We start from the raw sequence: 16310 nt of genomic DNA, 5'->3' as shown, positions 1-16310 counted from the left end.
CCATGCGCTAGGCACTGATCCATGTGCTAGGTACTGACCCATGCACTACACACTGACCCATGCGCTAGGTACTGACCCATGCGCTACACACTGACCCATGCGCTAGGTACTGACCCATGCGCTAGGCACTGATCCATGTGCTAGGTACTGACCCATGCACTACACACTGACCCATGCGCTAGGTACTGACCCATGCACTACACACTGACCCATGCGCTAGGTACTGACCCATGCGCTAGGTACTGACCCATGCGCTAGGTACTGACCCATGCGCTACACACTTACCCATGCACTAGGTACTGACCCATGTGCTACACACTGACCCATGCGCTAGGTACTGACCCATGCACTACACACTGACCCATGTGCTACACACTACTGACCCATGCACTACACGCTGACCCATGCACCTTTATTAAAAATCCCTAGAGCCTTCCCCAAATACATAGGGCGGTATTCAATGAGCCTGATTCGCCAGGTTTTTATGGCGAATTTGTGCTGTTTGGCGAATTTCTGACAAGAACGGTGAATCACCCTATTCAATGACCACATGGCGAATACATTTGAAGGTTTTTTTCGCCATGATTCACCGAGTAGCAATCGCTATCTTTTTATGGAGAAGTGGAATGTGAACTTTTAAAATAAAGTGTTTTGTTTTTTACATTTGGTGTCAAAAAATCAGGAATTTTATTCTGAGGAGGGGCATGCTACTTTTATTCATGTGCTGTAAGCACATGAATATATATTTAATTTTAAAAAATAATATATATTTTTTTTTTTACACAGCAGCCAGCAGGGGCCGCCGGAGCCGAGCCGCTCATTACATATTCATATATTCACTGCACGATTATTACGATCGTGTGTAGTGAATATACGCCCCCCTGCTGGCACCCCCGGGGGGGCAGCCTGTGCTGCCTGGCACCCGGGGAGCCCACCTAACCCCCCACAAAGGTCTGGGCTAGGCAGAGAGACTACCATCTCTCTGCCTGGCACCGTCCTCAGGCTCCCTGCGGCAATCGCCGCAGGAGCTCATATTCGCCAGTCAGGGGCTCGCTGCCCCTGACTCGTTGAATACCAGAGCCCGCCGGCTCCGGAACGTGGCGAATGTGCAGCGAATCCAAAAAAGGATTCGCTGCACCTCGCAGGTATTCACATTGAATACCGCCCATAGTTATTAGTGTCACTTTGGGGCCTATTTCTGAAAATAAACTCATGGGTTATCCCCAGAAAACATGTTTGAGGTATTACTTGGATCTGACTTGTGGGCAGTGCCAGATTAAGCCTTCGGGGGCCCGGGGCACTTTAGACAGGGGGGCCCCCTTGCACTTGTCATTACTGGCCACAAACTGCATGGGGGAATATTACACTCAAAACACAGAGTAAAGGCAGTATAAACTTGGTCAATGGGTAACTACAGGGGATATATATATATACTAGGTGATTCATCGCGCCCTACGGGCGCTCTTCACACCGTCGTAAGGGGCTGCGCCCCCTTAATTTGTGAATATTTGCATATGAGAAAGATGGTTAGAATTGTATGAAAGATGCCTGTATTGCAACTTGAGTTATAGGTGAAATGTGCTAAATAGAGAGCATATGATGTGGAAGGGGGTGTGTATTGTTTTGTTTAATTAAAAAGCGGTCACAGAGTAAGATGTACATTGATAGTGTGGAGGGTACAGTGACATTTGTGGGTGTGGGGGGGCTGTGTGTGCGTGTTGTTTAGGTGTGTGTGTGCAATAGTATAGTAGGGTGTTTCTGAGTCAGCGGCTCCCCACTGGCAGAGGTCACGACACAGGAAAACCGGAGGCTGGGTAGTGATAGGGGTGTGTGGGCATAAGGGGGACTAAAGAGGAGGGTGGGAGATACTGTGCAGCTTCTGCCAGTGGGTGAGGGTCCAGCGTGGCAGTACAGGAGTACAGGGTGGTGGCCCTTAGTCAGTGTCTCCTCCTACTGGGTGGGAGTTCGGGTGCATGAGAGCAGGAGGCTGGGCTATGAGGCATGATAGGGGCATGTGGGCAAAACAGCGTCAGCGACTCCCCAGTGGTGGAAGTTACGGTTCAGGAGAGCAGGAAGCTGGGTAGTGATAGGAGTGTGTGAGTTTACGGGGGACTAAAGAGGGGCTTAGGGGTGCCTTGAATTGCGGGAGGGGCGCGGGGGGTGCCGTGAATCAAGGGAGGGGGGGCGCAGGTGTCGGCGAATCGTGGGAGAGGGCGGGGGTCCGCAAAGCGTGGGAGGGGGCGTGAATTGCGCAAGGGGGGGTTGCGAAACGTGGGAGGGGGGGTCCGTGAATTGCGGGAGGGGGGGGGCACGGGGCGCGATGAATCACCTAGTTGGTTCTATATTCTTGTAGAAGGATGGTAGGATGTTGCTGTCATTCAGAATGCATTTACATAAACAGTAATAGTAGCAGTAAAAGGTCTGACTTAAAACACCTACAGTAAAACAGAATAGGTGTTATATATTATACAAAGAATTGGTTGATGATGTGTAGGTTGACGTGCACATAGTTCATAGTTGTCACTGGAAAAAAATTGCTACAAGAAAAAATCAACACAGAAAATTCAACACATGTAAATGTTGACATAAGTGTGGCACTTCATCGGTGTCCATGTCGACACATGAGAATGAATATGAAAACATTCCAAAAAAGAAAAATAAATCTTCAAAAACTCATGCCAACCTTTTTCATTGTCGACCATAGCCGTGCCAGTGTTTTGCATGTGCTATTTAATCCTGGGGTTGCCGTAAATCGCGCGCGGGGGTGGGGGAGGAGGTGAGGGGTGTCCGCGAATCACGGGAGGAGGGGTCGTGGGTGGATGCCGTGAATTGCGGGATGGGGGGGGTCGCGGGTGGGGTGTGGGTGCCGCGAATTGTGGGGGGGGGTGCGGGGGGTTGCAGTGAATCGCGAGAGGGTGGGTCGCGGGGGCGGGGGGTTGCCGCAATGACAGGAGGGGGGGTCAGGGGTGGGGAATCGCGGTAGGGGGGCACCGTGAACCGCGGGAGGGGGGGCCCGGGGGTTGGCGCGAATCGTGGGGGGGGGCGCGGGGTGCCGCGAATCGCAGGAGGGGGGGTGTCACAGGGTGGGGCCGCGAATCGCGGGAGTCACCAGGGGGGTGCCGCGAATTGCAGGGGGTGTGCTGCAAATCGCGGGAGGGGGGGTCGCGGGGAGTGCCGTGAATCGCCACAAAAAAAATCAACACAGAAAGTTCAACACATGTAAATGTTGACATAAGTGTGGCACTTCATTGGTGTCCATATTGACACATGAGAAGGAATATGAAAACATTCAAAAAAAGAAAAATAAATCTTCAAAAACTCATCTCAACCTTTTTCATTGTCGACCATAGCCGTGCCAGTGTTTTGCATGTGCCATTTAATCCTGGGGTTGCCGTGAATCGCACGCGGGGGTGGGGGGGGAGGGAGGAGGTGAGGGGTGTCCGCGAATCACGGGAGGAGGGGTCGTGGGTGGATGCCGTGAATTGCGGGGGGGGTGTGGGTGCCGCGAATTGTGGGAGGGGGGGGCTCGGGGGGTTGCAGTGAATCGCGGGAGGGTGGGTCGCGGGGAGTTGCCGCAATGACAGGAGAGAGGGGGGTCAGGGGTGGGGAATCGCGGTAGGGGGGGCCGGGGGGTTGGCGCGAATCGTGGGAGGGGGGGTCGCGGGGTGCCACGAATCGCAGGAGGGGGGGGGTTTCACGGGGTGGGGCCGCGAATCGCGGGAGTCACCGGGGGTGCCGAGAATTGCAGGGGGTGTGCTGCAAATCGCGGGAGGGGGGTCGCGGGGGGGTGCCGCGAATCGCCACAAGAAAAAATCAACACAGAAAGGTCAACACATGTAAATGTTGACATAAGTGTGGCACTTCATTGGTGTCCATGTCGACACATGAGAATGAATATGAAAACATTGAAAAAGTGAAAAATAAATCTTGTCAACCTTTTTCATTGTCGACCATAGCCATGTCAGTGTTTTGCATGTGCCATTTAATTGTGGGGATGCCGTGAATGGGGGGGGGGGGGGAGGGAGGGAGGGAGGTGCATACCTCCCAACATGACCCTCTCCAGGAGGGACACATTGCTCTGTTTCTGGACTTTCGTCTTAATTTATGGATTACCATCACCTGTGTTTCTGGGCTTTCTTCTTAATTTATGGATTACCATCACCTGTGCTTAAACACCTTTCTTATCAATTACCCTGTTTAAAACAGGTGATGACAATCATAAATTAAGATGGAAGTCCACAACCCAGCGTTACAGCTCCAGACACACTTTGAGTGACAGATGTAGCCAAATATATAAGAGATATATATATACAGTATATATATATATATATATACACATACCACATGAAAAGCCTGTGTTTGTCTTTCTGCACCTTACTGTGTAGGAGACCTCACAGTCCCAGTGCTGCCTCTGATTAAACAACCCCCCCCCCCCCCCCCATGACTAGGCTGCTGCTGCTGTCCTCCATGGGCCTGAGAAGCATGTAATGAGCCCCACCAATCAGAGCTCAGCACAAACGTCTCAGCCTCTTCCCTCTTGTGCAAAGTGACTTAGTCAACTCCCAGTAATGCACCCGGGGTACTGAACCCTTTTCCCCCTGCTTTAATCCTGCCCTGCTTGTGGGTATTAATACATTTTGGTTATACTGTACCTACAGTCATAGGTGCCGATTTATATTTTTGCTGGTGGGTGCTCAAGCCAAAAACATAGGAGTGTGGCTTCATGGGGAAAGGGCGTGGCCACAGAATAATACCAATTTATATTACGCAGCACAGTTGTTTCCAATATTCAATGTAACAATGTAACAATACACACCATGAAATGAATTGAAAGTAGACGATGCCACCAAAAGGATTTAGTAGTATTACTTACATGACTATACTGTACATCACAGACCAAATGCACAATCCTACAGCATGGCTTTGAGACACTGCTGATATAGTGAACGCAACAAAACAGTATAGGCTGTTTAGGAAAAAGGAGGAGGGGATAGGGGATTTTCAAGATCCGCACTAATATCTTTACTCGTGTATAATAAATAGTGGTGGTGCTACCTGTGTGGTAGGATTACAATGAAATTTTAGATTTTTTTATTTAAAATTTAACTTTTATTATTATCCCTAAAAAAATTCGGTACTTGTTTCCTAGCACGGCCACAACGATCATAATCGCGGTTATCGGGGGTAAAATCGGGGCCATCGCGGGCATCGCATGCGCAAAAAAATCTGGTGCGATGGGCCAGACGCGATGCCGCGATTTCCCCATAGAGAACAATGTTAAATGCCTCAATTTACCCGCGATGACCACGATTTCCCATAGGAAACAATGTGAAATGGCTCAATTTACCCAAATTATCATAGGAACAATGGTAAATGGGCCAAAAACACCCCTGAACATTGAAATGTCCCCCCAAAAGTAGTTTACGCCACCACGTGATCAACGTGAACCCGAAGCGTGGCGAGCGCAGCGAGCCCGCGAGGGGCAGCGGTACGCGTCCTCCGACCTTTTCATACCCCTACTATCCACTAGGGCGTGGAGTGAGAATAGAATAGTGTGGCGAGCGCAGCGAGCCACCGAGCCTGAAGCGTGGCGAGCGCAGCGAGCCCCGCGAGGGGACGCGGATACCTGTGAAGCCCGCGAAGGGACGCGTTTACCTGTGAAGGTATCCGCGTCCCCTCGCGGGGCACGCTGCGCTCGCCACACTATTCTATTCTCACTCCACGCCCTAGTGGATAGTGGGGGTATGAAAAGGTCGGAGGACGCGTACCGCCGCCCCTCGCGGACTCGCTGCGCTCGCCACGCTTCGGGTTCACGTTCATCGCGGGGTGGCGTGAAATACTTTTGGGGGGACATTTCACTGGTCAGGGGGGTTTTTTGGGCTTTCTGGCCCATTTACCATTCTTCCCTATGATGATTTGGGTAAATTGACCCATTTAACATTGTTTCCTATTGGAAATCGGGGTCATCGCGGGTAAATTGAGGCATTTAACATTGTTCCCTATGGGGAAATCACGGCCATCGCGGGTGGACCATTTAAGCATTTTTAGGCGCACACGACGCGACCGACCCGATTTTTCACTGTTTTCAATGCATTTCAATGGAAAAATCGGGGGCATCGCGTCGGTCGCGTCGCAGGCCACTAAAATTACCCCCAATGGCCAAGATTTGTGGCCGTGCTAGGAAGCAAGTACCAAAAATTCCCTTCGTTCAGGGTATACTGTACATTAGTTTATTTATCTTCCTTTTTGTTTCTACATAACAGTATAGGCTACATGGGGCATATTCTATATCACACATCTTCATTCATCATTATTGTACATAACATGGGTTGTTTGCTTTACCTAAGCATGCTGGGCTGGGCAGGAGGACCAGAGTGAGAGATCGCGCTACAGGGAGCCAGGACAGGAGGCCGTAGGATGCTCACGTGGCAGTAGTGGCAGCTGGCACATGCATGCCTGCATGACCACACCTGATTACCAGCGGTGGGCAGCTGGCCTGTAGACAAAAACTCAAGAGATGATTACATCATCATCTTGCGAGCACATCTGGCGTAGCAGGCAGCTCCGCAGAGGCGGCACACGGCACACAGCCTCCCTTTCCGAGCATGAGCCTGTCGGCCCGACCCCTCTAACGCTCTTAGATGATATCACCCCCTCAGGGGTCGCTTGCCCACAGAAGCTAGCAGGCCGGGCAGCACCAGCACATAGTGGGAGGCTATGTGGAGGACTTTTTTGACACCAGGAATCCCGGAATCCAGGAGACTGGAAAAGCCTCCTTGAGGGCCTGGTGGGTGCTTAACATTTTCCGTGGGTGCTCAGGCCCGGGAGCACCCAAGGAATAGGGGTCTATGCATACAGTAATCAGTATTGCTTTAACTTTTCTTAAGTAAGCTATCACAGCCGTCTCACTGGATTGTATGTGATATAATCTGTTACAGAATTTGATGTAGAGCCACGATATATAGGAAATCTTCTAGTGATCATCCGTTCTGTCGCTGGGCTGGTCGTTCTGCTCATCCTCTGTGGGATCCTGGTTTACTCCAAAAGAAAAGGTGAGAGGACTTTGACTGCTCCTTTCCACTGTACTACAGTAATACTGCTGGTAATCCAGTAACCGGTTTTCCAAGAATCTCAGCTGTGGCTCTCTCTATCTCATCTCTGTCTATTTTAGCTTCATCTTTATCTCATTTGTGCCTCTATCTCAGCTCCATCTCTGTATCTCAGCTCTGTCTCTCTATCTCAACTGTGCCTCTATCTCAGCTGTGCCTCTATCTCAGCTCTGTATCTCTCTATCTCAGCTCTGTCTCTCTCTGTCTCAGCTCTGTCTCTCTCTGTCTCAGCTGTGCCTCTATCTCAGCTCTGTATCTCTCTATCTAAGCTGTGCCTCTATCTCAGCTCTGTCTCTGTATCTCAGCTGTCTATGTATCTCAGCTTTGTATCTCTTTATCTCAGCTCTGTATCTCTCTATCTAAGCTATGCCTCTATCTCAGCTCTGTCTCTGTATCTCAGCTCTGTATCTCTCTATCTCAGCTCTGACCAGCTCTATCTTAGATCTGTCTCTGTCTCTATCTCAGCTGTGCCTTTATCTCAGCCCCATCTCTGTATCTCAGCTCTTCTTCTCTCTATCTCAGCTCTGACCCTCTCTATCTCAGCTCTGTATTTATCTCAGCTGTCTCTGTATCTCAGCTCTGTATCTCTGTATCTCAGCTCTGACCCTCTCTATCTTAGCTATTCCTCTATCTCAGCTCCGTTTCTATATCTCAGCTCCATCTCTGTATCTCAGCTCCATCTCTGTATCTCAGCTCTGTATCTCTCTATCTCTATGCTCTTCTCTCTAATGATCACATAATTAGTGAGGATGCATACTTACCTAACCCCCTGGAATGGAAAGGAGGGTCCCGGAAATCGGGTCCCCCTCCCAGCCGTCTGTAAGTGTGAGCAAGTCTACCGCATTTAGCGGGGTCCTCGCATCAGCATCTCCCTCCTGGCATTTTGGGCGGAGAGTGGGGCTAAAATGACACATTTGATGGAACTTAAATGGCAAAAACCAATGGGTCACCCGAGCATTCACCTCCTTATTTGTATGCATCCACTGTAAGGGTGCATGGTCTGTGCACTCTTGTACCAATAAATAATATCTTAAGGACTCAACTGCCCACTTAATGGCTAAGCACTCTTGCTCTAGAGTTGAGTACTTGCACATTTGAGTCGCTAGTCTCCATACCCCTTTTTATCCTGTTGGCCCTATTTGTTGCTACATGACACTGAGCACTACACCCCAGTTTGTTAACAATTTTGACTCCTAGATCCTTTTCCATTTCTGATTTACCCCGTGCCACCCGCTTAGGTTATAACTAGCATACTGGTTTGGTCTCCCAAGATGCATAACCTTGCACTTATCCACATTGTCCCCATGCCTTATCCTGTAGGCGAAAGGCCCAAAAGGAAGTAGTTTAAGGGTGAGACCCCCCTCCAAGTGGAATGGAGAAATGCTGTTTTGGATGCAGCCACTGTAGCTACTATTGCAAAAAACGGGGTTGTAATACACGCTCTACTGAAAGGTAAATGGAGATCCACACATACCAACTATTTCCTACAAATTGCGAATTCCTTCTGTTTCCTCTCAATTGGAATCCATATACATGGAAAATAAAACACATACAATATTATGTTCAAAAGTCTATATAAAGTCCTTCTTGATATAGAGGGGGATTGTAACCAATCACCCTATATGTATGGTGGGATGGTGTAGTATTGACTTCAGTGTTCTAGGTGATTTAATACACTTACTTTTGCTTACTTAGACTAAAGTGATGACATGTACATAAAGGTTTCTTTTAGGTGGTAATCCTACCCAAATTCTCCAATGAAATTATGTTCTAGTCACCACATGATCACACAATCGTAAGAATGAATTTACGTTTCGCTTACATTAGAATAAGGAACGCCATATTCATAAAGGTTTCTTTAGTAATGTCCTCTCATATACCATATGGGGGAAAGGTTTTTCTTGCACACTCCAAACCATATAATGGAAACCAAAAAGACAAAATGCTGTAAAAATCATAAATTTATTTCGGTACTTGTGTATTTTCTGGGCGCCTAATACTTCCATCGTAGGGAATTGTACAACCAAAAATCGGTCACATCGCATCGCCGATTTTTAATTGTACAGGCACCCAGATGCCTGATATCCTGCCCTGTGCACGCCTGCGAATTGCTCAGTATGGAGTGTGAACATGTCGCAGGCCTGCAATTAGCTGCAAACCCATTCGCAGCCGCTCACCATGGAATGAGTTTTCCAGTGTGCACAGTTGCTGTGATAGAAACAGGCTGATCGTGGCCGGAGCTGACGTCACAGACCCTCCCCTATAATACCCGGACACGCCTGCTTTATCTCTGTCACTCCCAGAAAATGTCCAGAAAACCCACAAATGCCGGCTGTCTGTCGCTCACCTTACATGTGCCCAGTGATCAAAAAAGTATCAGGACTTCATCACAGGACGGCATCGCACATGCGCAATGCGCAGTCTATCGATAGGCCTGAAAATTGCAATCAGATATTAGATTTTGTGTTTTATTCAAAATAATTAGAAATAGTCAGACTGCACAGACAGTGCTCGACAGTTCTCAACAGCAGCCCCCACCAGTGGGGGAGCACAGTGCACACTCTTGACGGAGGTTGTTTTTTTTGCAACCCTGTATATTTCCCCCAGTGCACCTGGCAACTAATAAAGTTAAAAAAGGTCTGCCCCAGGCTTAAAGAACGTGGAGGGTCAGTGTCCTACCTGGTGGTGGCATGGTTTTGGTGGATGGTGGCTCATCAGTTTCTAACTGCTGGGGGCTGAGATCTGTCACTCCACACTTGGTTTTGGCACGGCTGCGCTTGCTGAGCAAATGCAGAACCAGAGGACTGGCTGGCTTGGCAGCAGCAGCAGCCGGTGTCAGTGTATGGTTGCTGGGCTGGATGAAGTACTCTTCCCCCCGGTGATAGAATGCACCCCCTGATCCCAGCGCACAAGCTCAGGGCTGCGCTGCTCGTAGGGTCCCCATTGACAGTGCCAGAATAAAAGCAACCAGCCAGGTCAGCCAGGGTCCCTGCCACCTCTTCTTCTCCATTAGCCTTGGGGCCACCCACTTATTAAACTGAAGTCCTGTGCAAGGAAGCTGGAGTCAGGCTCCAACTCCAGGGTCAGGGCTTCTCCAAATGCATCCAGGCGGTACAGCACCTTTCCATGATCCTGGGGTGGTGGCCCCTGGCCGGCATCAGCTTCCACCCTGACAGGGGCCACCAGCTCTTCTTCCACTGATATAGCTGCAGCCAACCGGGCACAGAGCAGTGCTGCCATGCAGGGCAGCAGGAGACGCACACACTTCATCCTTGGCGCAGTTAGGGGACAGTCAGTGCGCAGTGGCCCTCTGTGCGTAATGCTGCGCTCAGCGCAGGTCAATGGGTGCTGCGGGGTGTATAAGGCTGTGTACAGCAGCACTCACACAGCCGCGGGAGGGAGCATCTGCAGTTACCTCCTCAGTGCTGACGGCTGCAGTCCCGGCTCCACAAAGCAGCTGAGGGCAGGTCAACAGGATGGGGCCAGGCGGAGGAGATCTGTGTCCGCGTCCCCCGCCATTCTGGTAATTCGCAGGTGCTGAGATTTGGCTTCTGCGGTCCGGAGATGGGCCGCACTCCACCAGTTGCAGGTCCCTCTTATAGTGTGCACCCAGCTTTACTCTCCTTGAGAGGCAGCTGTTGCTTGTGTCCTTAGGAGTGTATACAATGTGTCTATGTTACATTTGAAATTACACAAATGTATATTTCATTTACAGATGACGGTGTATGTGAAGAAATGTCATATACTGTGATGTACACAAAGGTGAGACTCTATTAGTTATTATATATAATTACACATGATCAGGGCCGGCTCTACCATTAGGCAGCTTTAGGCAGCTGCCTAGGGCACCAGGATCTGGGGGCGCCACCAATCTGCTTATCAAAAAAATCAAGGATGTCTATGAGGATCCTTGTTTTATTTAATGCAGGTGACAGGTGTGGAACTTCTAAGACCTCACATCCGTACTTTCCTTAGAGGCATACTTCCCTACTTTGCTGGCCCTCCTCCTTGTACTCTATTGTGGGTGGCAAAGGGGACCTTCAGAGAAAGCAGGGGACTTGCCAACATTCCCCAGGGGCTGGGAGGTCCACCCGATTTTTGGGAGTCTCCCCGCTTTTCCGGAATATTACGCAAGTATGCCTTAAGGGGTTGGGAAGTGGGTATTGGTGGCAGTATGGGGAGGGGGAGTAGGTTGAAGTTTTGCCTAGGGTGCCGAGAAGCCTTACACCAGCCCTGCATATGATCTGTACATGATAACAATCCAGGTTCACCAACATTCTAGATGCCCCGTCTGGGAGAGAGCAGCCAGCGCAGTGCAGCAGGGGGCGGGGCAGGTGGTGTGATGCGCCATAGGGCGCATGGTGTGGCGCAACGCTTGCTGTCACGTCATGATGGCCGCATTCCTGCTATACAAAGCCGATAATAAAGGGATGACCGGTGGTCAGGAGGCCGTCAGTCACATTACCGACTCTGGCATCTGGAAGGAGGGAAAACCGACAGGAGTCAGGTAAGTATACTCACCACCCCCTAACCCTCCCTCCTGGCAGCCACCCCCCCCCCCCCCACAGCATGACCCTAACCCTCCTCCTGGCAGCCTAACCCTAAGTCCCACACCAGGGGGGATGGGGGGGTGGGTGGGTACAGCTGTCCCAGGCCCCACCTCTGGAAAGGCCCAGGCAGCTCATTTTGCCAACCGCAACCCCCCTTCCCCAACTGCCTCCACTGGGCTGCCTGTGCTGCGCTTGGTGCACTGAACAAAGCACAGGCTTCTTCAATGCTGGAGGCCGGCGGCCAATTAAAGTGCTGCACTGGATTTTGATCAAATCTGAGCTTGTGTACCATTAGCCAATCAGAGTGGCTGCCGGTACACAAGCTCTGATTGGCTCACCAGCCGGTGCTGCATTTTAATTGGCTGCCAGCGTCCTGCATTGAATAGGACTGTGCTTCAGGACCTGCTGCATTCAGCAAGAGGGCAGTAAGTGAAGGCGGGGGGGGATGGGGGGAGATGGGGGGGCGAAGGGGCGTGGACTGGAAATCAGTCCCGGGACCCAAAATTCCTAGTGCCAGCCCTGCCAGTGGCAATCAGATTATGTCTATCATTTCCTAGGAAGCAACAGGGACATTATAGAGATACCTATTTAAATATTTAGAAGCTTTAGTAAATTTACCTGATATACTCCAATGTCTAACTGTGTACGAATGATCTTACAAACATGGGCCTGATTCGGACCTGCTCGCTGGGCTGCGAGTGTTTGGAACCTAGCAAACTGGTGCCCCCCCCTGCAAAATCCTGCCTCAAGAGGGGATTTTTGGTGCTGCAAACAGATGTGTAGGGGTGCACATCCGCTTGTATGCGGCTGCTCAGAGGAAATAATTTGATTTTCCTCCTCTTCCTGCCACTCACAGCCACCGCGTAGCCCAGGACTCACTCGGCTGCGAGCATAAAAATGACTTCATTTTGCCAGGCACTCCAGGCATTTCCTTGGGCGCGCCCACCTTTTCTGAAGGCGTGCCCATGAAATGCTGGGGATCCACCCTGTCAATCACTAGATTAGCTGGAGATCCCATACACAGTATTATGGCTGCTGAAGAGTCAGGCGGATCTGTAATCCAGGTATGGTGTCATTGCAGAACCCCAGGCAAGAGCCGGCAGGTGACTATTATAATTTCACGGGATGAGTTGAGAAGATTGGAGGACGGTGGAGCAATGGTGAGTACAATAGAGGAGAATAGAGTGGTCTCACAATGTATAGCTGGTCTCCTGGGGGTCATGGTAGCCACCTGACACTATTATACTGACCTACTGTTGGATGAAACGGACCTTATTACAGAGCTCAGTATACTCCCAGTGGTGATGTCACAAAAGCAGAGGGAAAAGCCTTCGACACCGTACCACACAAGAGGTTGATAAATAAAATGGAGATTAGGGGCAAATATCTGTAGATGGGTAGGGAACTGGCTGTGTAATAGAGAACAAAGAGTGGTCGTGAACAGTGCCGTATCTAATATACCAGTACTAAGTGGAGTGCCACAGGGTTCGGTTCTAGGGCCCATTTTGTGTAACATTTTTATTAACGATATTGGGATGGGGTCACTCAGCAATGTATCCATCTTTGCGGACGATACAAAACTGAGCAGAGTTATTAAATCATCAGAAGATGTCACCACGCTTCAAAATGATCTTGACAATCTAGGCGAGTGGGCAAAAAAGTGAAAGATGAGGTTCAATGTGGACAAATGCAAGGTCATGCACCTTGGGAGACATAACCAGTGTGCTAGTTATAACCTAAGCGGGGATGAATTGGGTAATTCAGTACTCGAAAAGGATCTAGGAGTCCAAATAGACAACAAACTAGGGTGTAGTGCCCAATGTAATATAGCAACAAAAAATGCCAATAAAACTCTAGCATGTATTAAAAGGGGCATGGAAACTAGGGACTCAAAAGTAATTATGCCTCTATACAAATCATTGGTTAGACCGCACCTTGAATACGGAGTACAATTCTGGGCCCCGCACTATAAAAAGGACATCATAGAATTAGAAAAAATCCAAAGAAGAGCAACAAAGCTTATTAGGGGAATGGAGACTTTAAGCTACGAGGAGAGATTAAGCAAGCTGGGACTATTTACACTAGAGAAGAGACATTTAATGGGCATATGCTCAACATGTACAAATATATCAGGGGCCAATATAAGGAACTGTCAAACACCCTTTTTTCTGCTAGACAGGAATCTAGGACGCGAGGGCACGAGTTTAGATTAGAGGAAAAAAGATTTTGTTCATCTAGAAGAAAAAATTTCTTTACAGTCAGAGCAGTCAAACTGTGGAACTCTCTTCTTGAAGAAGTGGTGTCGGCAGATGCTATAAATACGTTTAAAATAAGGTTGGATAAACATTTATTGGTTAAAAACATCCATGGGTATGAATAGGTAACATAATCTGTCTTTAAAATATCAGAACATACTATACAACAAGGGATAAGCTACTTTAAACACAGGTTGAACTAGATGGATGCAAGTCTTTATTCAGCCTCACCTACTATGTAACTATGTAACTATGTAAATGTAGGTCTGCCCATGGGTCCATGTCACACAGAACCAGCGTGACAATGGTTACCACCAGGAGATGCAGAATTCATTTGGACACAGAGAGAGACCATTTCAGGGGCATCATAATGACATTGTCCATCTTTCTGCTTATTGCCCAGGACGAGGGTCTGGTCTATGCCAAGCTGAACAAAAACTGGAACAAAGAAATTCAACATGACACCCAATACAAGGCGAGGAGATCATCTACATCGGTGTCCTCAGCTCAACTTACTGATATGGTCCAGAGATAAGAGTAAGAGCTGTGCTCTGTGATAGGAGGGCTTCATGGTGTGTAGGCAATTCACAGAGGGAAGGGGGAAGACGGAGGCAGTGGCGGCGGTGGTGCTGGGCCATGGGAACGCCCAGCGTTATAAGGGTGTCCCCATGAAAAAACTTGGCGTTCCCATGTTCACATGACATCGGTTGCCGGCCTGTCTTCATCCCGCCGTCTGCAAATATAAATCAGTTAAGACTGACTTATATTTGCAAAGGCAGGAGATATCATTCAATGGCCAGTGACCACCGAATGATCTCTCCTGCAGCGGCGGCATGCGATGGGGTGTGTCTTTATAAAACATTGCCTCGCATGGTTGTGATGGGAAAAGGTGGCGAAAGGGGGGCAGGTTTTTTTGCGGGTGCCGGGTGGTGTTATATGGCTCTCTAAGCAGCAAATTTTAGCGAATCAATCAGAATATATCCTAATCTTGTTAACTGAAAGATCTGAAATAATTTGAATATCTCACGATATCCCATTTACTGTAGGACCAAAATAATTGCAATCTATTTGTTGGGCTGAAATCCTCACCAAGAATGTACTAACAATACTTACCTTCCAATACTTACCTTCCAATACTTACCTTCCAGTACTTACCTTCCAATACTAACCTTCCAATACTTACCTTCCAATACTTACCTTCCAATACTTACCTTCCAGCACTTACCTTCCAGTACTTACCTTCCAATACTAACCTTCCAATACTAACCTTCCAATACTTACCTTCCAATGCTTACCTTCCAATACTAACCTTCCAATACTAACCTTCCAATACTTACCTTCCAATACTAACCTTCCAATACTTACCTTCCAGCACTTACCTTCCAATACTAACCTTCCAATACTAACCTTCCAATACTTACCTTCCAATACTTACCTTCCAGCACTTACCTTCCAGTACTTACCTTCCAATACTAACCTTCCAATACTAACCTTCCAATACTTACCTTCCAATGCTTACCTTCCAATACTAACCTTCCAATACTAACCTTCCAATACTTACCTTCCAATACTAACCTTCCAATACTAACCTTCCAATACTTACCTTCCAATACTTACCTTCCAGCACTTACCTTCCAGTACTTACCTTCCAATACTAACCTTCCAATACATACCTTCCAATACATACCTACGAATACTTACCTTCCAATACTAACCTTCCAATACATACCTACCAATACTTACCTTCCAATACTTACCTTATTACTGGGTCATTTTGAAAGACTATAGTGTCTCTGGCTGGGTCAGTTTAATCCTACACTCCAATCTATACGGACACGCCATTGGATCATCAATAAATACTGAAAGAACAGAGTGACACAGCGACACTAACAATTTTTGATATTGTTTTATTGTGATTCATATATTTGCAAATATTTCACTTTTCATGATGCTTATTTTAAAACAATAATTAATAAAAGGTAACAATAAAAATAAATATATTATACATCTATACATATTCTTATTTCTCTTATTTTGTGCGCCAAGAAAGAAGCATTCTCCCCATTTCCTATGTTTGCATAATAAATAAATAATAAATACTCTCATTTATTGTCACTTTGGGCCTTATTCTGGTTATTGCGGTCCGTTCCGTCTTCTTTCGGAACTGACCGAACGCCACGCCGTGTGGACATTCTAAGAACACACGCTTACAGGTCGTCAGCATCCCTTCGTGTACGGTGGGAACACAAAGATTCTGCACGGTCTTACAGCGTCCGAACGGACGGGAAGCTGACCGTACGCACCGAGTTGGTGTATTTCTGCAATCCTCAGTAATCTATATAACTATCTAATAATAACAAAGTTATGTCCATTGCTTGCAGTGTAAATGTGGGGCA

The 16310-nt window shown here is 48.3% G+C and overlaps 1 protein-coding gene across 1 annotated transcript in view; it reads left to right on the top strand.

The window, feature by feature from the left end:
* LOC146072847 (uncharacterized) overlaps nt 1–15892 on the top strand; it is a 62632-nt gene extending 46740 nt beyond the window's left edge. Inside the window, exons 5-8 of the mRNA XM_083180033.1 lie at nt 6939–7052; nt 10825–10871; nt 12741–12819; nt 14318–15892. Of these exons, the coding sequence (XP_083036159.1) occupies nt 6939–7052; nt 10825–10871; nt 12741–12788 (209 nt within the window). The 3' untranslated portion in view covers nt 12789–12819; nt 14318–15892. The remainder of the gene's footprint in view (nt 1–6938; nt 7053–10824; nt 10872–12740; nt 12820–14317) is intronic.
* Nucleotides 15893–16310: the final 418 nt, after the last annotated feature.

The sequence above is a fragment of the Crinia signifera genome, chromosome 4 (assembly GCF_055691185.1).
Source record: "Crinia signifera chromosome 4, ASM5569118v1, whole genome shotgun sequence".
NCBI classification, from domain to species: domain Eukaryota; kingdom Metazoa; phylum Chordata; class Amphibia; order Anura; family Myobatrachidae; genus Crinia; species Crinia signifera.
This window is presented reverse-complemented; position numbering and strand designations above follow the sequence as displayed.